This window comes from Micromys minutus, assembly GCF_963924665.1.
Source record: "Micromys minutus genome assembly, chromosome: 2".
Classification (NCBI taxonomy): Eukaryota; Metazoa; Chordata; class Mammalia; order Rodentia; family Muridae; genus Micromys; species Micromys minutus.
In genome coordinates this window covers 42,653,537-42,677,958 of record NC_137971.1, presented here as the reverse complement: position 1 = coordinate 42,677,958, position 24,422 = coordinate 42,653,537, and the positions used below count along the sequence as shown (strand labels likewise).

At 40.8% G+C, this 24,422-nt stretch overlaps 2 protein-coding genes across 2 annotated transcripts in view; one reads left to right on the top strand and one right to left on the bottom strand.

Annotated features, from left to right (window-relative positions):
* Positions 1-11,176, top strand: part of GNA14 (G protein subunit alpha 14) — a gene marked incomplete at its 3' end in the record, with an annotated part of 182,648 nt that extends 171,472 nt beyond the window's left edge. The window contains exons 3-7 of the mRNA XM_080911248.1: positions 1,056-1,210; positions 4,904-5,032; positions 7,238-7,367; positions 9,895-10,048; positions 10,986-11,176. Of these exons, the coding sequence (XP_080767374.1) occupies positions 1,056-1,210; positions 4,904-5,032; positions 7,238-7,367; positions 9,895-10,048; positions 10,986-11,176 (759 nt within the window). The remainder of the gene's footprint in view (positions 1-1,055; positions 1,211-4,903; positions 5,033-7,237; positions 7,368-9,894; positions 10,049-10,985) is intronic.
* A 2,667-nt stretch (positions 11,177-13,843) lies between these two features.
* VPS13A (vacuolar protein sorting 13 homolog A) overlaps positions 13,844-24,422 on the bottom strand; it is a 174,329-nt gene continuing 163,750 nt past the window's right edge. Inside the window, exons 69-72 of the mRNA XM_080912186.1 lie at positions 21,946-22,031; positions 20,614-20,737; positions 20,341-20,415; positions 13,844-18,321 (exon numbers count right to left, since the gene is read on the bottom strand). Of these exons, the coding sequence (XP_080768312.1) occupies positions 18,271-18,321; positions 20,341-20,415; positions 20,614-20,737; positions 21,946-22,031 (336 nt within the window). The 3' untranslated portion in view covers positions 13,844-18,270. The remainder of the gene's footprint in view (positions 18,322-20,340; positions 20,416-20,613; positions 20,738-21,945; positions 22,032-24,422) is intronic.

Sequence of the window (24,422 nt, the reverse complement as noted above, 5' to 3'; positions counted from 1 at the left end):
TTACATATCGAAAGCACCAACTCCTTGCAGAAACTTTGCGGGGCTCTTGAGTAAAAGCACAGGTAAGCTTTTACTGTGACTCTGCTTTTGTGGAGTTTGCAGACTTGTTTGAAGACAGAGGGGCGTGGCCTCTTCAGATGCAGAGGGCAGAGGCGGGCTTAGGGAGGAGGAAGCAACGGAGCAGCTGTGGGAAGGCGGAAGGCAGGAGCAGTACCTATGGTTCAAGCGAGGCTATCCAGGACCCTCTGTCCCGCTCTCTGGCCCAGGACAGAGGAAGGGATCGCATGCTACGGATATGTGCTAGGTTTGCGAGCGAGAAATACTCACTGGGCGTATGGGGTCACGGAGCTCCTACTTGTAATCAGTAGTGTGCTGCCAGAGCAACAACTGCCATGAACACAGACTAGTGGCTGTCATGCAAAGCAGGTGATCTGGGAGTGGTTCCTAGGTAGGAAAGAACTGTGCACTGACTCACGGGACTGTACTGCTGGTATATGAGAACTTTCTGCTGAGCCTAATGCTGCTCTACAAAGTAAAATCGTAAAGTCTACCCACTTCAAACAAAGAAAAAGAAAAAAACTTAAGAGGGGGAGAAAGAGCATGGTAACAGTCCGCACTGATTTTTCTATTTATAGAGATAGTGTGTCTCCATTCTTACACCCTGGGCGGGCCCACTTCTACCAAACAATCCTGGTTTGCGACTGATACAAATTTGTGTCCATTCCTGGCTACATGGATGTTGGAATGAGCAGAAAACATGTAGAAGTGAAGGTGGCTGCGTGGTATGGGTGTCTCTGTTTACAACTGGGCGCGGGGTCTGAACAGTTGCAACTGCTGCTGCTGGACTGAAGGTGCAGGTCTGGTGCGATCTGCGGCTCACTTTTCTGGAGAGTAATCAAATCATCCCGCCCAGTCTTCTGGTTTCTGAAGGCTTGGCTGTGCACAGCTCTGTACCTGTCAGAGCCCTCCACCTCAGGAGCCAGGGCAAGATAGATCACTCCCTTATTTGCCATCCTTTCTTTTGCTTAACGCAGTATTTTCTTTCCATTGAATAGGAAAATGCCCAGATCATCAGAGAAGTGGAAGTAGACAAAGTCTCTGCGCTCTCCAGAGACCAGGTGGTAGCCATCAAGCAGCTATGGCTGGATCCGGGAATCCAGGAGTGTTACGACAGGAGGAGGGAGTACCAGCTGTCAGACTCTGCCAAATAGTGAGTGCTCAGCCCGCCAAAACTGCTGAGTTAGACCAACTCTGCAAGGTTTCACTTCCGGCATTGAGAAGAGGCAGTGGGTTTCCCTGACTTCCTGGCAAGGCTCTCTCCTAATTCTCTGCGGGTTCCCAGATGTCCTCTGGGGTCAGCACACATCCAGTTAAATCGGAGATTCTTTTAGCAGAACTGATCTAAGTTTTGGTGCAGATTTAAGCAAAGAACACACCTGCCTGTGGTTTTCACTTTCTTCCTTTCTGTATCCCTCTGGAAACCACAGGCAGGCTTAGGCTTTGCTTAAATCAGTCGCTGATCTTGTGGTGCCCTCTAGTGATAGACATCGGCATCTGCAAGACCAGCACAAGAGACTCTTATGTGATACATTTTGGACCTATAAATGCTCTAGATTCAAACACTCAACCCAAGAAAATTTTTATTGCACACTATCTTGGAGATATCACATTTTTTTCTTAAGAGTCCTCTAAAACTGTGTGACCCGAGGGTGACTGAGCACAGTTGAATTCTTGGGGTTGCTGCTTGTTCACGCTTCTGTAGCTTGGTTCCATTTCCCAGGATCACGAAACTCCCCAAACCCACTCAATTCCTTTTAAGTGTTGACCTTTTTCTGAGTTCGCTTGGAATGGACAAAGCAGCTGTCAGGGAAGGCATTGTTACTTCCTGTAGCCTTTAATGACTTTCCCTAGGCATTTGTCCCAGACAGTGTTCAGTTCAATCCAAGCTGGCACAATTGATCCAATGCCATCAGCAGAAAAGTAAGACGTCAGGAAAAGGAAAGAAAATAGTAAGATGCTAGACTAGCAGCAGAGAGGGGGGCAAGAAAGCCTCTCAAGGAGACAGGCACATTGTCCAGGGACCAAATGTCAAATCTAGTGGGTCCTCCTGTTTCCTCCCAGAAGCAACCCAGTGTTACTGGCTCTGGGATGAGTGTGGATTTACATCCATTTGGAGAAAGCTCGCCAGATCTGTCGTAATTTAATTCAGTGTAAGTCTTGAAAACAGGCAAGTCCACTGACAGGCATGTCAGGGATGGCCGGGGAGGTGAACAGAGCTATTCAGAAGACAATAGCACTTAATTAAAGAAGATAGTTGGCAGGTTTGAGAGTCTGTGGATGTGGTGGCACATGCCTAAATACCAGCACCGGGGAAGTGAGAGTGGGGTGGGCTGGGGAGGGGGCAAATGTTCTCAGACATTTTCAGCTATGTGAATTTCAGGTCAGCAGGCAACCTGGGTTAGATCATGTCTCAAGAAAGCAAAAAACAAAATGAAGCAAAACAAAACAACAACCCCTCACCCCAATTCTATAGCATAAGTCACTTAGGGGTTTTCTTGGTCCAGGTCAGTGGTTCTCAGTCATCTACTAGTAATGTCTGCGTACTTAGATACCATTTATACTTTGGAAATGAGTGTACCAGATAGTATGCGAAGGGTTATGTGGACACCAATCAATGCCCTCTAATCTCAGATACTGTAGTCTGCTGGATTAATCAATCAATCACTGCAGTGTGTCTCCCTTATCTCCCACTTAACATACTTTTGGACCACTTTCTAGAATCCCTAGCAGAAGCCCTACATCACAAATGATATTGCATTCTATGTTTTCTATACATACGTGAGCATGATAAAGTAAACTTATAAATGAGGTACAGTAAGAGCCTTACACAAGCTAAAGCTAACGTAATTCCCTGGGGCACATTAAGTAAAATTAGAGCTGCTCATTATTGCCAATGTGACCCCATGACAGTGTGTGTGAGCTTTGACAGCTAATGAGTATCCAGCAGGTGTACACAGTGTGGCTACACTAGAAAAAGTGTGTTTCACATCTCGAACACCCATGGATTTCATCCTGTTACTCAGAATGACACCAGACTGAAAACTTACGAAGCTTTGCAGAACATGAAAATGATTTTATTTCTGGCATTATTTTCCCATTTCTTACTTTGGGGTCATAAATGGCTGTGGGTCTTTGAAACCGTGGAGTGAAGCACTGGATAAAGGGAGGAGATTGCCCTAAGTACAGTAATAAGCTGGGGGGGGGCAGCATTTTACATCTCTAGGTTGGACATTGGGGCTGTGCTACAGAAAGCAGCAGGGCTACCAACTCCATTGCTGAGGTCTTTTGTTATCATTTTTATTGAATATTCTCTGTACTTACATTTCAAATGTTATATACCCCCCATCTCCTCCCTATCCCCTTGCTTTCATGAAGATGCTCCCACACCCACTCACTCACCCCCACCTCAGTGTCATGGCATTCCTCTACACTGAGAAAAACAGGCCTTCACTGGACCAAAGGCCTCTCCTCCCATTGATGCCAGACAATGCCATCCTCTGCTACATATGTAACTGGAGCCATGGGTCTCTTCATGTGTGCTCCTTGGTTGGTGTTTTAGTCCCTGGGAGCTCTGAGGTGGTTGGTAGGTTGTTATTGTGTTCTTCCCATGAGGTTGCAATCCCTTTCATCTCCTTCAGTCCTTTCTCTAGCTCCTCCACTGGAGTCCTCGTGTTCAGTCCGATGATTAGCTGCAAGCATCCTCCTCTGTATCAGTATGGCTCTGGCAGAGCATCTGAGGAGGCATCAAAATAAGGCTCCTGCCAGTAAGCACTTCCTGGCATCAGCAATAGTAACTGGGTTTGGTGGCTGCATATGAGAAGGATCCCCAAGTGGGACAGTCTCTGGATGAGCTTTTCTTCAGTCCCTGCTCCTGTTTGTCCCTGTATTTCCTCCCATGAGTGTTTTGTTCTCCCTTCTAAGGACGATTGGGGCATCCACATTCTGTTCTCCCTTCTTTTTGAGCTTCATAAGGTTTGTGAATTGTTTCATGGGTTTTTTTGTTTTTTGGGGCTAGTATCCGCTTATGAGTACATACCATGTTGGACTGGGACAGATTTTTTAAGACAGTTTCCAGCCTAGGCTGGCCTTGAACTCTACATGTAGTTCAGCACAACCTGGAACTTCTGGAGTGTTGGGATTGCAGACGTGTCATCACATCTGTTGTAGGAGGCACTGGGATTACTCTGGTTGTGTGAACGCTAGGCAAGCACTGACACTGAGCTACACAGCCTGCCTGGGGTTTAGTTTGTTTTTGTAAAGGCATTCTTTCACTTCACTTTAGAAAAAAATAGATGTATTTTAAAGTCAGAACTTTAATACATAGTTTCAAATAACATGTGACAAATTTTGGATGGTTTTAGATGTCTCCTTTTCAATGTGCTTAACAGGAAAACATTATTTTTGATTTGAGGAAAATTTCCCATGGCCTATTGGTCATCTGTATATTTTCATATAAGCTGCTCTTAATTCACTGATCAAAGTCTACAGAGAACAGGGTCTATATTATTTATGGTTCCTGGATAAAGTCAAGTAGGTAGGTCCTTTGGATGAGGGGCAAGTGTCATTTCCCACCTCCTGCTTTTCTCATGGCCACATAGATGATGCTCTGAGAACTGAGATGGGGTGGCCTGTATTCTCAGAAGGCTCACAGATGTGCTTGAGTCCTGGTCTCTTCAGAGCTATCTTGGGAGAATAGAGAGGCTTGGCATAGTAACCTCCGAATGTCACTGCTGGCCTCCATTTCTTGTGGGTACCCTGTGGTCAGGGAGGACTCCCCTTGAGCAAGAAAGGGTATTTTTCCTTCTCAAAACAGTTTCAGCATCTTGGTTCTTTAACGTCACAGTTACCTGACGGACATTGACCGAATCGCCATGCCCTCTTTCGTGCCAACGCAACAGGATGTACTTCGTGTTCGAGTGCCCACCACTGGTATCATAGAATATCCATTTGACCTGGAAAATATCATCTTCCGGTAAGTCTTTCTCCAAGACAGCATCCAAATTTAAGGATTTGTCTGTTCAGGGGCAAGTCCCAAGGTGAGTCTTAGATATTTGGTTAGTAAGCCCCTGTTAGGTTGCTATAGCCTTCTGGGGTCTCATGCTCCTCAACAGAGGACTTCTGGACTCTTCTTACCAGGAAGAAACCTTCTTATGTATAGTCACACAGATGTGCATTCCTGTGACCATACAGTCTACTGATGTCTTTTCCCTAATGTTGAATAGGATTTTTCCTATCCTGTTTCCTTTTCTGAGTTTTATCCTTAAAGAAAAATCAATATAAAAGTATGTTAAAAGTTTATAATATATGGAGCACTCATAGCTTTGTGTGTGTATACACAACACTCAGGATAAACAGGCATTTCTTGAACTTTAAAAGAAAAAATATATAAAAATATAGGGCATTTAAAAAGTACCCCACCTCATTGGCCTCTTTAAAAAGTTATTTTGTGTGTGTTCCTCATTGTACATGTATGTGCAGCACACACCTGCAGGAGCCCTTGGAGACAATGGGGGCATCTCACTCAGGGACTGGAGTTACAGGTAGTCATGAGCTACCACTGTGGGACTGAATCCCTTGCAGCTGCAATACGAGCTCTTAAACAGAGGATACCTCTCTAACCCCCAAATCTCTTGTATATCTATTGTCCCCATCCTTTAAACAATGTTCATTTTTCACATCTCTAGCCAACCCAGATTAAAGCCAGTATTGTCACAATTGTTTAGAACTCTTGCAGGGCTGTCAAATGTGGGAGGGCATAAAATACCCTCTGCATCTTTGTTACAGATGTCTAATTTCATGGTTGCTCTTTCTTGAGCTGTCTGGTGTATTTAAGCCTTTCCAACTTCAAAGGCTACTTACAAACACCTCAGAAGGAGAGTTTGCTAAAGCTTTGGTGAATAGGTGTTGCCTTTCCAGGGCCTTAGGACTGGGATTAATGTCACCTGTGGTGGCACCTTCCCATGCAGTCTTTCTGGGTGAAGAATTCTATTGCTGGAAGTCGAGGTCTTTGCAGCACGTATTCATGCCAGGTGTCTGCTTCCTCTCCTCTGCCACACGAGGCAAGCAGTGTGCACAGTGTTGCAGGCATGGCTGCACTCCTAGAACCTGCCTGGCTCAAAGGCACCTTTCCAGATGGTAGTCACTGGAGCCACAGTGAGCCAGTAGACAGTTTAACCAACTGGTTTAGGGTCTTCAGAAACTGGTGTGTGGATGAGGTGAGGTGTAGGGGTGGTGGGTGTGGCCTGGCAGTTTATGTGCTCTAACTTGCAGTCTGCCATGGTGTTAGGAAAAGGCATTTGCACTAAAGCTTAAGAACAGGTGTTTTACCTAAAACCTAAAGTGTCCACAGACCTGGTATCAGTGAGCTTGCATCTTGTGCAGCAGCAGCAGAGCTCAATGACATGTCAGCTATTCCTTTAGATGGGATACCACTGGACTAATAATAGTGCTTAGGGCTTTATGTCGGCAGTCACTGCTCTGAGTCCCTGAAATACTTCCTGGCCACGGGTAATGTCTTTGGATTTTCACTCAGGGCAGAGAGCACACACGGATGGAAAAAGGGGGTGGGATCCAGCTAATATGGAAAGGATCTGTGGATAACTGAGATGAACTGTGAAAGCAAGACCGGGATGGAGAGGGAGCTAGAGGGGGGACTCCGTGGCTAAGAGAGTTAGGTTCCCAGCACCCACACCGGATGGCTCAGTTATCTGTAACTCTAGTTCCAAGAAATTCAATAACCTCTTTTTGGCTTCCAGTGCATCTGCACTCCTGTGCATGAGACACACACACACACACACACACACACACACACACACACACACACACACACACACGGAATACAAATTATACATTTAAATATAGGACCTGAAGAGAGCAGAGGTACCAGGAAGCTGGCTTCCCTTTGTCCCTTTCACATCCTTCTGGGCTGCATGTGGGTGGCTGGAGTTAAGCCCAAGTGGATGTTGGTGTTTTGTGCCAGGACTACTGCAGGCGGGCTCCATCTCAGTCCTTTGCTTGGAAACCACCAATGTTCTTCACTGCCTATGGCAGCACTGTTCTAACACACTAACCTAAAGAGCCCCCTTCCCCAAAAAAATCACTGAGGACCCCAAAGGGCACTAACTCGATGATTCAATGGCTTTATCCTTTCCCACCTTTGACTGTCCCCGTCGAGCAGAATGGTGGATGTTGGTGGCCAGCGGTCTGAACGACGGAAATGGATCCATTGCTTCGAGAGCGTCACCTCCATCATTTTCTTGGTTGCTCTGAGTGAATATGACCAGGTTCTGGCTGAGTGTGACAATGAGGTATGCTGGGGGTGGCAACCGTGGAAGACACTCATTTCTTCAATGTTTCAGGAAGCTAGCTAGGCGAGGAAACAGACCCTCTCCATCAGCACTCAGGTGTCAGTTACCAATGCAACCTGCAGGTGCCCTGCAGACTCAGTGCTAATGTCCCATGTACCTTAAATACAGTCACCCTTCACTTAACAACAAAATTCATTCTGAGATAGATATGATTAGATTTCACAGCCAGGCCTGGTGGCACACACCTTTAATCCTGGCACTTGGGAGGTAGAGACATGCAGTCTCTGTGAGTTCCAGGCCAGCCAAGGATACATAGTGAGACCCTGTCTCAAGAAACCCAAACAACAAAAACCCAAAGAAACAGAAGACTTAATTGATTATTTTATGACTAATTAAACAGCTTGGCCTAGTGAACCTTGGGGAAAACTGAGTGTCAAATAGTAGAGACTCTGGCTTGCCTGGTTGACAGCTGCTGTGGCCTTAGAACAAGGACTGTTCTCAACATTTCTCCAGGTGGATGTAATGTATCTTAAAAGGTGGAAACCAGGAAGCAGGGCGATGGGACTGGGTCAGGGGGCTCAGCTTACCAACTCAGCACTTAAAAACTGACTAAAATCCAAGCTGGACACAAAAACTAAGATTCTTACTTCTGGTGACATGCTGGAAAAAAATACTTTCTTTTGGACTTCGTACTATATTTATATTTGTATTTGAGTGGGGCCAATTTTGTTCCCAATTCCCTTCAGAGACCCTAATACATACAATGTTTTCTAACAATTCTTTCCAACCACATCCCTTTTAAGACTGGCTCTCATGTCTTCTAAGCTGGCTTCAGAGTGACTATGGTCCTCCAGCCTCCCAAGTGCTGGGATAATACCTATGTACATTATCTGGATTGAACCCTGGCCTTCATCATGCTAGGCATCCCAGCCCAAGCAATACTGTTTCTAATGACACCATGAGAAGATTCCTCATCTTCCAGAATGGCACTCCCAAACTAGGTTTCTAGTTGAGTTCTCAGCTGTCCAGTGAATGGGGCAGGTCAGGAGCTACCCAAGATTGCATTTTTCCTTACTCCCCTGCAAGGCCTCACACAGGGCATCCAGGGTTGGTCCAGCCCAGGCAAGCACTGTAAGGGTCTAGTTCCATTAGACACTCTGACAGAAAGTGACCAGCCTGTCAGTCACTTTGTAATTATTCTCTGAGGAATACCAGTGTCCTCCTAATGGTCTTTTCCTCTGAACTTAATGTAAGATTTCTTGACTCTGGTTTCAAGGATGTGAATGTAAATCATCAATGGCCGGATCAAGCGTGGTCCATGCACAATCCTTATCTTTAGCAAAGGCTTCTCTCTCACAAGTGCTACGATAAACTCATTTACTTGTGCCATTGGAGTAACAGTGGCTACTGCCTAGCTCTCCCAAATGGAATTTCAAAAGAGACTATAGGAATTCTTAGGAGTTCCTTATGGTATTTATCAGAAGAGTCAAGAACTACAAGGTGAGTCCAATATTCTGAAAGATTAAATATGGTCTCTTGTCCTAAAAAACACACAGGCATTTGGAGAGAACGTTATTTCCGCCCTTCCCTTCCCATTGTAGATACACATTGGGGCAGTTCATCAGTCTATACAGATTTTTCCCCTTGGGGGTTAGATAATACTACAGAGAATCTTTAAAAGTGGTTGAGTTATTTCTCTGATGGCACTTTCTGGACCTGTTTGTGGAGTTGGAGAATGCACAGGTGTCGGCTTGTAGGGAAGCAGATTCATGGCACGCCCCTTTGGAGCATTCATTGAGCTTTGATGTTGTTATGGTTGCTTTCTTCTCTAAAGAAAAGTTCTTGCCTTTTTTTCCTTTTAGAAATTTGTCAAAGAAAATGCTGTCAACAGTAGCTATCATGTGAATACAATATGTTTCTACATTACCTGCCTCCTCAAATTTGACAGTTTTAGTATTTTTTTTAAGGGTGTTACTTAAAATTACTGTCTGTAAGCATAATTGTCACCAGAATCACTTTGCTGTGGGTTTGAGAAAGTTAAATTTTTGGAATACAATGCTCTTCCACTAAGTTGGGACAACAATCTTAGTGTGGCTAAGGTGCTCTGCCACATTAGTTCCCATCTGATCAGAGTCTAGCATGCCCGAGGGTTGTGGTCCCCCTGGAAGAACTTTCCTTCCTCCTGTGTTACAATACACCGGAGGCGCTGTTCAGAAGCACACATCCACTTAAAGCTGGTATCTCACAATTAAGTAACATAAACACCTTGTCAAAGAAAGTAAACTTTCTGCTCCAAGTTGCATTTAAAAGGCTTGCTCAGAGCAAGAAAGTAGAGTGTGGACCAGGAAAGCCAATGAGGCAGGTGAGTGAGGAGGGAAATGGAAGCTGGTCTGGTGGGACCACATGCTTTCTATCACAAGAGAAAGCCCTAAGGGAGAGACTGATGGATACACCCAGCCACTTAGCATGCTGTTTCCAAGTCTTGCTTTTCTTCCTGGCTTACCCTAACTTCCTTGTTTCTCATTAGAACCGTATGGAGGAGAGCAAAGCCCTGTTTAAAACCATCATCACCTACCCCTGGTTTCTGAACTCCTCTGTGATTCTGTTCTTAAATAAGAAGGATCTTTTGGAAGAGAAAATCATGTACTCTCATCTGATTAGTTATTTCCCAGAGTACACAGGTAAGATTCATTTGGGGAATGGTGCTTTCACACGGACTGTATGGACTTCTTTAGTCTTCAGAATGGAGTTCTGGGGCCTCCCTGATGAGCCTCACACTTGTCAATTCAAATTACAGTTCTCATTGCCCTGCTCATGGTTTTTCCTTAACATCTGCCACTGCAGGGCCTGAATGCACACACCAACTCACTTGGCCGATTCCACTTGCTGGTCCAGCTCCACCCTAGACACCTTACCTAGGGAAAACCTGGCTTTCCTGCATCACAGCCTTCCATTTGTGTACCAGGCCCTTTCTGTTGCCCTGACAACTCTTTAAGAGCAGAGCTGGCTCTTCAGTCAGCAGACCTGCTGCTTTGTGGCATCATCTTAGACACAGGGTGTGTGCTGAAGTCTTCCGTGTATGCCGCTTGCTCAAGGCAGGACAGTTCTCACTCTAGCTAATCACGCCCAGTACAAGAGGTCTCAGATAGTATGCTCTTGACATTGATAGTTATATGTTGGTATTTAATGGTAGCATAGTTTAGGACTATCAAGCTTTAAAATCAACCTAGTAACACCAGATTTTTGCACCATACCCCTTCTCCCCAAGCCCACAGCTGTCTGTACAAATTAGTATCATTTCAAAAGTGGTTAAAAAAAAAAACTAGGCCATTAGGCCACTATTTTTAGACAAACCACTTTACAGTATAATTATTAGCTATACCAGTAGTCACTTTAAAAGGACCAAATATTGGGCTAGAGATGGCTTGGTAAAAACACCAGAAGCCACCTACAAAAGCACACATTTTTTAATGGATTCATAATGGAATATTAATTATTCCAGGTAAACTTTCCTTGGATTTAAGGTAAGACTGGTCAGAGAAGAACAAAAACACATTAAAATGGAGTGTGAGAGCACGGTTGTGAGTCTGTGTCTTTTTTTATTCTTCTCATGACCAGGACCAAAGCAAGATGTCAAAGCTGCCAGGGACTTTATCCTGAAGCTGTATCAAGACCAGAATCCTGACAAAGAGAAAGTTATCTACTCTCACTTCACCTGTGCTACAGACACCGAGAACATCCGCTTTGTGTTTGCTGCTGTCAAAGACACCATCCTGCAGCTGAACCTACGGGAGTTCAACTTGGTGTAAATGGAGGGCGGTCTGAGCTCTTCCTGCCTGATCTACAAGTGCTTCTGACCACCTGGACCAGGACCCAAGGACATTACATAGCCCACAGGGACAGAGACGGGTGGAGCAATGTGAAAAGCCTTTACCAAGCCTTCTAAGTTCTTTAATTCTTAATTTTCTAATGCCTTTCTTACCTTTTGGCTGTAAGGTTAGGTATAATTTCTGAGTGACCCTCTCCACCCCACTTTAAACTAGTGCTCAACAGCTATTTAAAATCACGTAACAGAGAGACTTGTTAATTTACAAAGCATATCTTCAGACCTCTGAGATTCATTTAGGTGACTAAAACATTTTCATAGGCTTGATAATTTTAAAATAAATCCTTAAGAAACATTTCTTCCCCTTAATGTGGAAGTATGATTCATATAATATTTTGTTAAACAACCAAAGACTTCTTTCTATGCCTTTTATGGGGTTATTTTTTATTTTAAAAACAGGGTCTGAAGTAGCCCAGGCTGGCTTCCAATTTAAATTTGCCATGTAATTGAGCATGGCCTTGGTCCTCCTGACTGGATGGTCCACGCTTATATATATATATATATATATATATATTACCCCCCCCCCCCAGACAGAGCCTCACACATTCCATTCTTATCTCAAACATACTATGTCGCTGAGGATGACCTTGGATTTCGGATTCTCTTGTCTTCATATGCACAACCTATTTAAGGCAGTTCTCTGTTTAATTCCTAGAATAAGAGGTCTCAAACTGTGTGATTTCACATTGACATTTACAGGTCAGTAACACTTAGATCTATGTGTCACATGATCAGTTTATGTGATGCTTGGGATGGAACCCAGGGCTTCATGCATGTTAGGCAAACGTTCTGCCATGGAACTACACCCCCAGCCAAAGATTTCTGTAAAAAGCAGTTCTTTTCATGTCAACTTTCTAAGTCAAATTAATATTATCCAAACATTAATTTTGGCACAATCTGGTAAAACCAACTCTGACATATGATAAGTGGACTTTAGATACTGCGTTGTGTGTATGTCCTAATGCAATATGGCCAGGTCTTGCAGCTTATGGAATGGCTAAAGCATAACTTGTTTAACAGATGTTATATAAACCTTGCTAAAGCTCTGATGGCAATCACAAATGTGCTGTTTGAACTGTGTATACTGTGCCTTTCTGGATACTAAGAATATACTGTCTACCCTGAACACCAGTGATGACGTGCTTCTTGACAATTCAGCTTTCTTGTTTCCTCCCTTTGAAACAGTCTTCACTCATCATGGTGTACTGGAGCTCCTTAATGGATGGCTCAGTAAACACTGCATGTCCTGATTTCCAGGAAGTAGAGTACTTCATACTTAAGGGCCTGGGTGGCTTTGCTTGGACTGCTTACCGGGGGGTATGTTTGTGCTTATTAAGACGGAGCCACCTCTCACCAATCTTCAGAGGCAACTTCAAACTGTTTAGTGTTGACAGCAGAGAGAAAGTGACATGTATCTGGTAGAAGCTCTACTTTGAATTATGATCCTTTCTCAAGCTAGAGATTTCTGGCTTGGTACTCTCTTGAGATGATAGGCAGTTGTAAGTTGCAGCTCTCAGTGAGCCATGCCATCATGGGAGGGAGCATTAACCTCTCTGTAGTGCACTGCTGGACTGGACGCTCCAGACGGTCAGTAGACTATGTGCATTTTTCAGCTTCAATGTTTTTGGTTGGTGTGAGTTTACTCAGTAATTCTCAGATTGGCTACATCTGTTGCAGAACCACATGGCCTAATTCCTAGAGCTGATCTAAGCCATTCTTTCACCCAGTGATTGAACCTTCAGATTGTCAATTTGTTGAAACAATTGTAAATGTGAAACTATTCTACCAAAGTAGCATTATGTTTTCAAAGTCAGTCTTCATTTTAGGCATGAAGAACTGGACAAATGAATGCTAAATCTTATTTGAAAAAATTAGTCATCAAGACAAGGACAAAGGAGAGCTTTTCAAGGTATTTAAAAAGATACAGCCAGCATTCACATTTGTCATCCCTACCACTTGCCATGGCTAAGTGACTAACGGGGTCTCATTAACCTTAATGAATCTAAAAAGAAGCACACCAATATAACCAGAACCAAAGGTGTTAATGTGGAATTTTTTAAAAGTACTTCCTAGTACTTAGCTACTGACAATTTAGCTTTTGGCTGACATACAAGAAAATGATGTCTTTCAGGACAAGAGAGTTATGTGGAATAAAGCCAATTTTGGTAACAAATACCTTTTCCAGTTACAGCAAAGTCAAACTCTCCACACCAGAGATACCTTCATAATTTCTGTTGGTAGACATTTTTCTTTAGCTCTTCTTTTAAAATATACTTACCATCCACTGAAGAAATGAGCCACCTGAAGTTGGTGGCTCAGCCCACCAGGTATTCCATCAAGTGTTCAGTCAGTGCTGAGTATGCTTGGCTAGAAGGCAACTGAAAAGTCAGGACACTGATCTCTCAGAGATTAACTCAGTTATTAACTAACAGTCATAATCTAAGTATTAGTTAAATACTCAGACTTTATAAGGTGAATGTTTCTGATCCTACTCAATAACAACCAAACCCGATGGAAGACCAGAATGCTTTATTGGACTCACACATGGTTAAACCAGGCAGTCTTCTTAGCATGCAATCCAAATCTACTCCTTCAAAAATACTGTTTCAAGCGTGTGCTAGGACTTCCAATAAAGTTTTAGAAAGAAAAAGCATAAGGTAAGTTTTAAGAATAAGAACCACACTAGAAATATCTATGTTAATAAGACTATATCAAAGTACACAAAACAAAGGCAGACACTGTGTAATAGGTGATTAGGACATAGAATACTAGAAATAGAAAAACGAGGGTAATTCAGAGCCAGTAAAGAAATACTTAAAAACCATAATAACCAATGGTCATATTTGCACTAAATAATAAGCATACTAAGAAAATGCAGTCTGTTTAGTCAATATGAAAATAGTTAAGACATTTCATAAAAATGGAACTGTATACTTTCAAACCTATGAAGAGAAATTATTTTTAAAGTATACCTTTCCTGGCAATTTTGTCAACTGTAATACACTTGTATACATAGATAACCATTTAAAAATTATATATGGTATTCTAATAAGTCCTAAATATAATCTATAATTATTGGCGGACATGAGTGTATTATCATTGACATTTAGAACATTCTATTATAAATGATAGAATACTGATTTTGAAATGTTTTTCTGCCCAAATACTGGTGACTTGATAGTCAATCAACAGTGGTACGAAGACATCATAAATACTGATGCTTGATCATGCTCTGCTTTCGGCAATACTTCTAATCATTAGACATTTTTATTTTAACAGCCTTGTCACAAAGTTTTACTTAGAAGGAAACATTGATATCACAGAAATATGTTCAGTGACAGAGATTCTAAAGCAAGGCAATTTGATATAGATCACAGTAAGTGTTAAACTATAACTCAAATTTATATTGTATAAATAACTCAATTTTGAAAAAATACTCCATTGACCTAGAAAATCTGAAGTTAGATTTCTTATGTGTCAAGCTTTGGGAAACCCAGTTTCCTTTTTTAAAAAATACTATAATGCTCAAAAAAGAAAAAAAATCAAGAATCCATAATGTTAACATAAAAATATTTTAAATGACATAAGTTACTTTACAAGAGAGGCAATAAAGGAGAAGAGGTTCCAATCGAACAAACATTCGTGGGGTTTTCTAGTAAGATGCAGCCCCTTCAAGTGTGATCCTGAGTCTGTGGGGAAGCCATGCTAGTGGGTATAATACTCATATCTCCATGCTACACAGACCAGATCACACAGAACACAGTTTACCCAACTGATGTAAGCTCAGTAGGTCAGCATTAACAATGAACATGAACTTAAAGAATACATTAAGACAGTCAGGCGAAGGGTTCCTTTCTAGATGGAAGAGTAATACATGATTCTATGGAGCACCAAAGGAAATCAAACTGTCGAGTTCACATTCTATCTGATGTAAGAAATTCAAGTCTTTTTCCTTTTCTATTTGGGTCTTGTGGAAACGAGGACATGCAGTATTTTTAGCTAACGGGTACTGATATTTATATGGCACCCTCAGCAAGTGAGTGAGTGCCCTGGTTCCACAATAACGTCTCTCACATAGTTTTTTTTTTTTTTTTTTTTTTGCATGATGAACCAGCCAGAAGGCGAATGGGAGTAAGAGGCCCAGTAACTAGGGGGCTCTACTACAGCCTGGAGGTTTTTTTAGGTGTCATCTGTAGAGTTAATTTTCTATGCCTCATCTGGTCCTACTGATCTCCTACGAGGAGAGGGAAGTTATAGCACTTCATATACTAGAATAAGAGCTCTCCTGATTTTTCACCCTAAAGAAAACTGCAGTGCTCCAAATTGTTCTTCCTTACCAACCCAAGCCATCCTATTCCCAGAGAGGAGGGTACAGTTCCAACAGTTGACAGATGGCCCATGCTGCCTCCCTGGTCTTTCAGGTTTCTTACTCAGTTTTTTTTTTTTTTAAATCTAGCATTACAAAATGGCATATTCCACTTTAAGTTATAAACAGAGTATTTATTCTTATGTGTTCTCTTGTTCATGTACTTTTTTACACTCCAATTTTGAAATATGGTTGTTTTTAGCTATTACACTGATTTCAGAACCCATTGGCTAAGATCTACAATTTGAAATACACTGAGGATTTCAACTGCATCAGAGACACAGAAAACCCCAAAATAAAGGCCTGCAGTACAGGCAGAGCTGACTGCTGCAGACACCTCTTCTATAAACACATACAGCTCATGCCTTCTGTGCTTTTTTTTTTTTTCTCAGTCTTTGTAATGCCGAGGCCTCTGCAAGGGAGCAACTGGTGAAGAATCAACCGACATGGAAAGAACCCAGGACAGGAGAGTCAGTGCTGAGTATTTTGTTTTTAAAACCAGGAAGGCATGGGACAGCACCAGGTGGGATGCTTCTAAGAGATCAAACACCAGCATAGTGACAAGCACTGGGATACTACAGCTATTGCGTATTATAGGAAGAAAATGACATAATCATGAGATCATAGGGGAACTTATTAGATGCTAGGGAAGGTGCACTCGTGCAACACACACACACACACACACACACACAAGCCTAAAAGATTCTGGATTCTGAAAAAGATTATTGAATCAAACATGTAATTGTAATGATAAGACATTAAGCTAATGCCTTACTGAATGGTTAGTGTTCCGGGTTTTCACTGTTCAGACAGATGATCTCAAACAATCTGTGTCATTCTACTGCATAGTCTGAGAGTGATGGATACAGGATTCACAGCGAACAAGAGCTGTGTGTTGGGTTTCACTGATGTAGGAACAAAGCTGTGCATGTGCACGAGCGATGAAGCCCACACTGCTGGCTGCCAGAGGCTGCAGAATCACTATGCTTTGCTTTGCTTTTGTGCTTTATCATGGCACACCAGAAGAGTCACCAGGGGAGTCACCAGGGGAGTCACAGATCTGCTTTTCTGAGCTCATGAAAGCAGTAAGCAATGAGGAATTTAACTCTCAGCAGTGACTGAGATGCAAGAAAAGCAATATTCCAGATGAGATGATACCAATCTTCACAGGTTTAATCTGCAAACTTGGAGGGGCTCAGCAACAGAAAAAATGTGTACCTTACCTTGAAGAAAGGTCATCTTCAGGATATACAACTATAACAATTTGAGATGTGCCATCTTTTAACCCAATGTATATTTAGAAGGGAAAGCACTCTGAGGGACACTACCAATAGAACTGTTTTCTTTGCGATGACATAGTACTAACAGCAGGACTTGGGCAGCAACAATGGCAGTTACATTCTGACATGTTATCCATTCTAGTGTTTACAGAAATCAAGGGTTTGGCAACTTGTAGATTAAACATCCATTGACCAAACAGGCTTTCAACACCAGTTTATATCAAGTTGGTAACATATACAATATACATTAAACACTGTGTGTTATTCAATAACCGATTAAGACATTCTGTTTATAGTTCACAATTGGACATCCAGTTCATTCTGTTTAACTTTAAACAGGCCATTAATAGTAAGGATCAAAGTTCTTGGACAAAAAACAAAGGGGAGCAGCTTGTAGCCTTAGTTTTCTATTATCGAAGGTCTCAGGAGTTTTGCAGTGACAGTCCTGTATGCTTAAACAAGTATTTCTCCTCGCCTGAATAACTTATTTTACCATAACAAGACAGGGTAGGTGACTGGATAAACTGTAGGGTTTGCATTATTACTCAAGAAACAGCTCTTAATTTTACAGCATAATTCATTATAGCTAAGATGTTGCAGCTTATCTATGTTTTTTGTATTTTTAAAATTCCTGTTACCAGTAAACAGAAGGTAAGCATTATTAAGGCTTTACATTTTTTTACTTTGAAAACAACTGTCTGTTTAAAAAAAAAACAAATTGGGAAAATCCATGGAGTTCTCCTGAGGAAGTATTTCTAAGGCCAAAAGGATTTAGAGGGGTCTCTATTTTGGGAGGTATGATAATTCAGTTTGTAAAGCCTTTCTTTAGTCTATGACCCAAGGGGTATTATGTTAAATCTCAAAAAAAGATTATTTTTCATAGTTATACTATGCATGTTCGCATAATCCAAATAATTTGTTTAAAAAATAAGGAAAATACCAAAATATTTATTTGTAAAAAGAACTTCATGATTTTTCAGAAATTACCACAGTCCTGTGACAACTGAGGCCCATTCTTCACTACACTTGAGGAGATGAGGCAAGCGTGAGAGAAGTGTTAACTGGGAAAACTACATTCTGCTTGATTAGACTGTGAATAATCTCTCTAGTACTGCTGACAGGAGCCTGGTGTAAACACTTCTTTTTATAAAATATTAAGAATCATAACCGGATGCATGATTCAGATTAGGAAACTGAATGGACCATCTGCACTTTAATCACACAGCTGTTTACCCGATTGATTCTATTTTTTTTTTAAAGCATCTAAAACCACAGGATCCCTGAAATGACTCCTCTTCTCCATAGGAGTTAGGAGGATGGGAACTGCAATACCGGATTTCAGTGCCTCTGCACATAGACACTGTTCCCTCTTCACAGTCTCGGGGCTGGTTCTCTTGCTTCTTCCAGCTTTGTAAGGATCCACTGTTGGGGAGAAGTAAAGCAACATTTACTAATTTTCAATGAATTTGAGATGAAACAAAATATAATGAATGGAAATCTAAAAGCCATCATAAATTGAGACAGAAACTGATAACCAATAGTTAACCTACACAGTGTAGAAGAGAACATGGACACAGCCCATATTCTCTATTACTTCTCTAAGGTCCTTGGAACTGTCCTCACAAGAAATAAGGAAAGCGGGTAAGACCGTAAGGAAACAAAAAATATTGAGGAAGGAACGCAGGAGTTGTTTGTACTACACTGTGCCTCAACTTCAAGCAATTCAGCCTGGAAAGAAGTTTTCACTCAGGGGCAAGAGTCAACTAGGCACTAGGCTTGTAACACAGCCATGCCAGAGCCAAACTCTGAAGTGCCATGGCCATCAGCGCAAAGCTAACTCCTGGTCAATGGTACAATGGAGCTATGTTAGGCGGCTGGTGACAATGACCATGACTCCCCCAACTTCAGGTAGCAGAGCACTAAGCAAGATACTCCATGTTGAGGAACAGAACACAGGCAATAGGCTTGGTCATGACAGACTTAGCACTCGGCAGAAACTCAAGTTCCACATGGGCTACATTAAGACCGCACCTATGAATAATTATGTAGAATATAAATGGATTAAATACTCCAACTAAAAGACCATGTGATTGACTGGATTAGGAAACCATATAACTCCAAACCCAACTCTAAAATCTGATTTATAAGGAACGGGCTCATCTCTTAGGGCATATTTAACTACTCACCACTATATTTTAACAAACAAACCAAACTCCAAATATGAGGGAAAGAATAAGAATCAAAACAGAATAAAAGAGGAGACAAAATCAACAAAGTTCTTGTTCTTTAAAAAGATAAATACATTAGACAAGGTTCTTGGCTAGAGTAAAAAGAGGAGTCAGAACCAGAAATGACATTACACAATGATACTAGAGAAACAAAGTCCATTAGAGGTTATTATGAATAGCTAAGTGCCAAAAATGGTAATCAAGAAGATATAAAAAAGTTCTAGATGTATGCACCTTAAGACTGAGTCACACAGATACACAAACCCAGAAAATATAGCTCAATAAAAATGAATGAAATTGAATTAATAAAGTCAGCATACTCTGTCTTCTAGTACCAGGTCACACATGTGTATTAATTCTCCAGTGGGGTCTAGAAGTGAGAGGTGAACTGGCAGACAGTAGCCAGATCTGGGCACACTGATGAGGTGGAAAGTCTAGTGCCTTCAAGTGAGTTCCCTCACACATTGCAATGCTGTGTCAATCAGTGTCTTCACCACAGCTGATGTGACACAGCTTTCTAACTGTCACAATCCCCAAAGGATCACAGTAGATTTTCAGTTCAGACCATTCCCATTTCAAGAAAACTGAGTTAACTGACTTCCCTCAGCCGTTCTAGAAAGCAAGAGAGGAAATACTGAGACCTAGATTTTCTGACTCCAGGCCTGGTCTTACTGCCTGAGCATAACTAATGGTTTCTTACTTTCTCTGTACATCACAGTAACTGCACAGTAACAAAATTAACAATATGGGGATGGCCTTTCTCTGATGGATTGGACAGATTAACAATAGAACAAAATGATTCTTAAGTTTTTGCTGACTTGTAAAAACTGAAGTATTAGAATAATCATTTAAAAGAGGAACACACAGAAACCTGTGACTTCAGCTCTTCAGAGGCTAAAGCAGGAGACCTGTGGGGTCTACAATATCCTAGACTAAACAGTGAGGCCTTGATTCAAAAACAAACAAACAAACCCCCAATGCCCCAAAACAACCCCCCAAAACTAAAGAGGAGCAACTTGCTTGGCAAAGCCAGGAGAAGTGCTGAGTATCCTGAATGCCCTGTTGGAAGGAGACACCATTTAGTTATATGGACTAAGGTTATTAAAAACAAAAGCCCTAGACAAGGTTCACTTGTTATGAAAAATAATTCACTTACATGACTTCAAAGTGAGATGCTTCTATATAGCTTAAATAAAAGGTTAATTATATTTACCCTAGCATCTTCTGGAGTCTTGAAGTTAATTATTTTTCCAAATTCTTTGGCATGGAACACAGACTTCACTCGTTCCTAGAAACAGAATTTACAGAACAGAATTCATAACTATATTTTAAAAAAAGTTGTAGAAACACAGTAGAGAAATGCCTTTTGTAAAGGAAAACTATTCCGTGACAAAGCAGCATTCATCAAAGACAGGCCAAAGAGGCTATTTCAATGCACTCTTTTAGAGCACATAAGTCTACAAAAATGTCCATTCTGAATACATACCTTTGCTTCAATGCGCAATCTTCTCCCATGGACAATGAATGGCTCTTTGGTGAATTCATCAAAAGTGTATTGCCACTCACATGTAAGCTGTCCAAATGTTCCCTTTGTTACGAACAACACACCACTAGAGGAAGGGGAAGAAGTAATTCACTTTGAGAATTGAGAAACCTAAGTCAATATTATGTAAGATTTTCATTTACTTTTTATTTTTACATTTTGCAAGCACATATAATAGTCACCCAGACAAATTGTAAGTCATACTAAAAGCTTATTTTTCAAAAAACTTTTTATGTGTGTAGGCCTGGGTGCATGTATGTGCATGTGCACACAGAGGCCTGAAGAGGGCATTGGATCATTCTGGAACTGGAGTTACAGGGGACCGCGTGCCTCTGACATAGGTGCTAAGGACCAAACCTGGCAGCAAATGTCCTTAACTGCTGAGTCATTTTTACAGCTCAACAATCTCAATTTATGGCTTATGTATGCTTAATTTATTATACCTAATGGTATAATACCTTTAACATTATGCCTTAATAATTCCTTAATGATAATAACAATAAATGATAATGCCTTAAAGTCTACATACTGAAAGTCCTTGGGGTTTCCAAGAGAATATCAAGCCCTGTCACTGTCAAAAACTAGAGAAATTAAAAAAAAAAAAAAAAAAACAACATCTTGGGCTTTACATTTCACTCATTTCTTGTTCCACTTTAGGAGAGAAATTAGAAACGTGCACTTCATCTATGATCCGACTTAACACTTCCCTCAAAGGACATTCCCCAACAGTTGTTCCTTATAGCTGTTTTTAAGTTTTAAGTTGATAGCACACACTCTGAGAGACGTACTTAGGAACCAGCCCATGGCTGAGAGAGAAGCCAGTCAGGCTCTTGCTTTAGGTCTTCCATTTCAGTCATGTACATCATCAGTCTGAAATCTGCAAACACCTGTGCTCCTGGTCAACAGACCCTCCGAAAGATGTCATAGCTGGTCATAAAATGTTCTGTTCCTCCTGGTTTACCCAGGAATGAGAGAAAAATCTATGCAATCTTATGAAGAGATTCCACCAAGACTACTGGTAACATCTAAAATAAACTGTGTGGTATTAGAGGATAAAGTCTACCTGTCTGGTCAGTTACGTGTAACTTCTGTACCCAGTGAAGTGGCTGAAGTAAATTAGACTACCTTATAATTCTGTTTACGTATGTCTGTATTCATCGGCAAGCACACACAGAGCAGGACATGAACATATGACCAGAGTTTACAGCAATCAGTGTGGCCATCATGAGCACCTGTCACTCATATCAATTACATTAGAGAAGAAAAAGAAGTTACCGTCTTGTTATCATGAACATATCTGTTTTATTGATCATGACATGGGTAAAATACTTGTATTTTGCAAATCTTCCATTTTCCATGACCTATAAAAAATAAGAAAAGTAAAATACTCCATTTTATGATTCCCCCTAAAAATTCTTAAGGTTTCTTAAGGAAGAAACTCATTAACATACTTAGATATATTAAATAGGCATAAATTATTGCTTGTTTCCTTTGTAAAGGCGTTTATCAAACTGCTTTGAGATTATACAAATATAGCAATGGAAATCTTTAAGTAGTAGTTTTTTAGAAGATGTAAGTTTAAAGTTTCAAATTCAATCTAATAGGTATTACAATATCTCTTACTACATATATACAGAAACATTCAAGTACATATATTTAAATGTAGAGATTACTAGGAAAGAGACAGGTGCCCATCTGTTTTTCCATGCATGATTTTCTTCAGCAGTGTAAAAGCTGGTTTAAACAATATAAAGCAGCGCTTCTAAACAAACCTAAAAACCTACCAACAATGTACAAATCTATGGTCAGGACTTAAAACATCATAATACTGTTTTTGCTAACAATCCTTTGCTTCAGAAAATATGAATATAACCACATATTTAGTTATTATTTGTTTTAACATCATTTGTTTGGAATTCAAGTACCTTGGCGATTTAAAATATAAATTAGGCTAGACTAATATTTTAAAGGCAAGCAATGAATTTGTAACTAAAAATATTTAAAAAAGATGCATATTAAAAATTTTGTCATGTTAGGAGCCATGAAGAAATCTCAAGGGGTTATACATTAAGGTATATATTATAATTAATGTAGAAAATTTGGTCCCATGAAGCTATGTTAAATTAAAAAAAGGTTATTTAGTTTAGAAAAAGCTGTAACTTCCTAATATCTTGGCACAACAGACTAAGAAGTCTTTCTCTCTATTGGCAATGGAAAGAAAGAAAATATTAGGAAGCTGGGTGAGGCCTAGAAGTAAATGACATACAAGTTTTAAACTCTGAGATTATAATATTATAAAAAATATCTTTATTCTCTACTTCAGTATGTAGAGCAGTTAGACACAAAATAAAAAGGAGACACAGCCACAGACTGAGAAGAAACTTATGTAAGTAAATTTGAAAACTTAGGTGAAATGGATAGATAGACATAAACTAAGAGAAAACAGCACTAAACTTTATAGAGGAAGGGTAGACATTATTTTCAGATAGCAGTATATCTGAAAAACCTAGTAACTCATTTCAAAATGCATGGAAAAAATCCACCTTCATCGTGGTAAAGAAAAGATAATTTATTCTTGTTTTATAGGTTACATGCACAGCCTTCATGATCAAACTCATGGTATCAAACTCCAAAACACAGTCTGACTTGGAGCTGCAGGCTGGCATCGGATGCAGATATGCACCGCCAAGCAGCAGAACATCTTTTACTGATGGAAAAAGAGAAACAAAAAGATGCATGTGTTATTCTTGGATGAATGTTACTCATTCTGGGGACCCCCATGCACTGGTGACTGTTCTCTCCTCATTCCTCCCCTGCCCTCATCCTCTGGACTTGGGCAGAGAACAGCAGCAGAAGTGGTTCTCTTTGTAACTTGGCACACTTCCATTTGTTTGTACTGGAAATGAATAAGCTTGTAAACATGTTCTCTTTGCTTTTATGGCCAAATTCTGAAACCAATACTACAAATTTACACCACTACTATCAAAGCCAAAAGTCTATACATCCCATTAGTAAATAATAGCCTTCAAATCACATAAAAGCCAATATTCAACTCCCAGTACCTAGATCTATGTCAGTATCAAGACAGGGCATTGCAGTTGAATCTTTCCTTGCTTTTCACTTAAGACCAATTCTAAGATGTGCCTGGTTAAATTAAACCAATTTCAATGATCACAACAGTATCTGGTATAAGTAAGCTACAAATTTGTACAAATGGAGCAATATTCTCTGTAATTCATACTCAATTTTGTATGTGACATGGGAAAACAAATGGACAGTCTGGTCACAGTACATTTTGGAACACAATAAATGGTATCCCTGTTATCACAGCTGATATGTTTTAGTAAATAAAGGCAGTCACTGTGCAGCATAGCTTTGCGGTGTCTCCATCATCAACATGTAAACTGAGTAAGAACAGCACAGAACAGGCAGGGTCTAAAACTTTGAAACAAAGTCAGCAAAAGCAAGGAGAGAATGTGATAAGTGACCAGCCACATCGGTCTAGAAATAGACTTTCTCTACATGAAGATTTACGCTTTCCTAAACACCATCAAGAACTCCACAGACTTTGACTTGAATGTTGCTGTTCACCTAAGACAATCTTTCCTATATATGAAGAGACTGAGGATCAGGCCTTCATTCTCCACAGCTGTGTAGGAAGCTTATGTGAAACAAGTTGGGATTAGTTGCAAACACAGCTCAGCACACTGGCCTTCTCAACTTTCAATGCACGTTTTCCACTATGTCAGGGC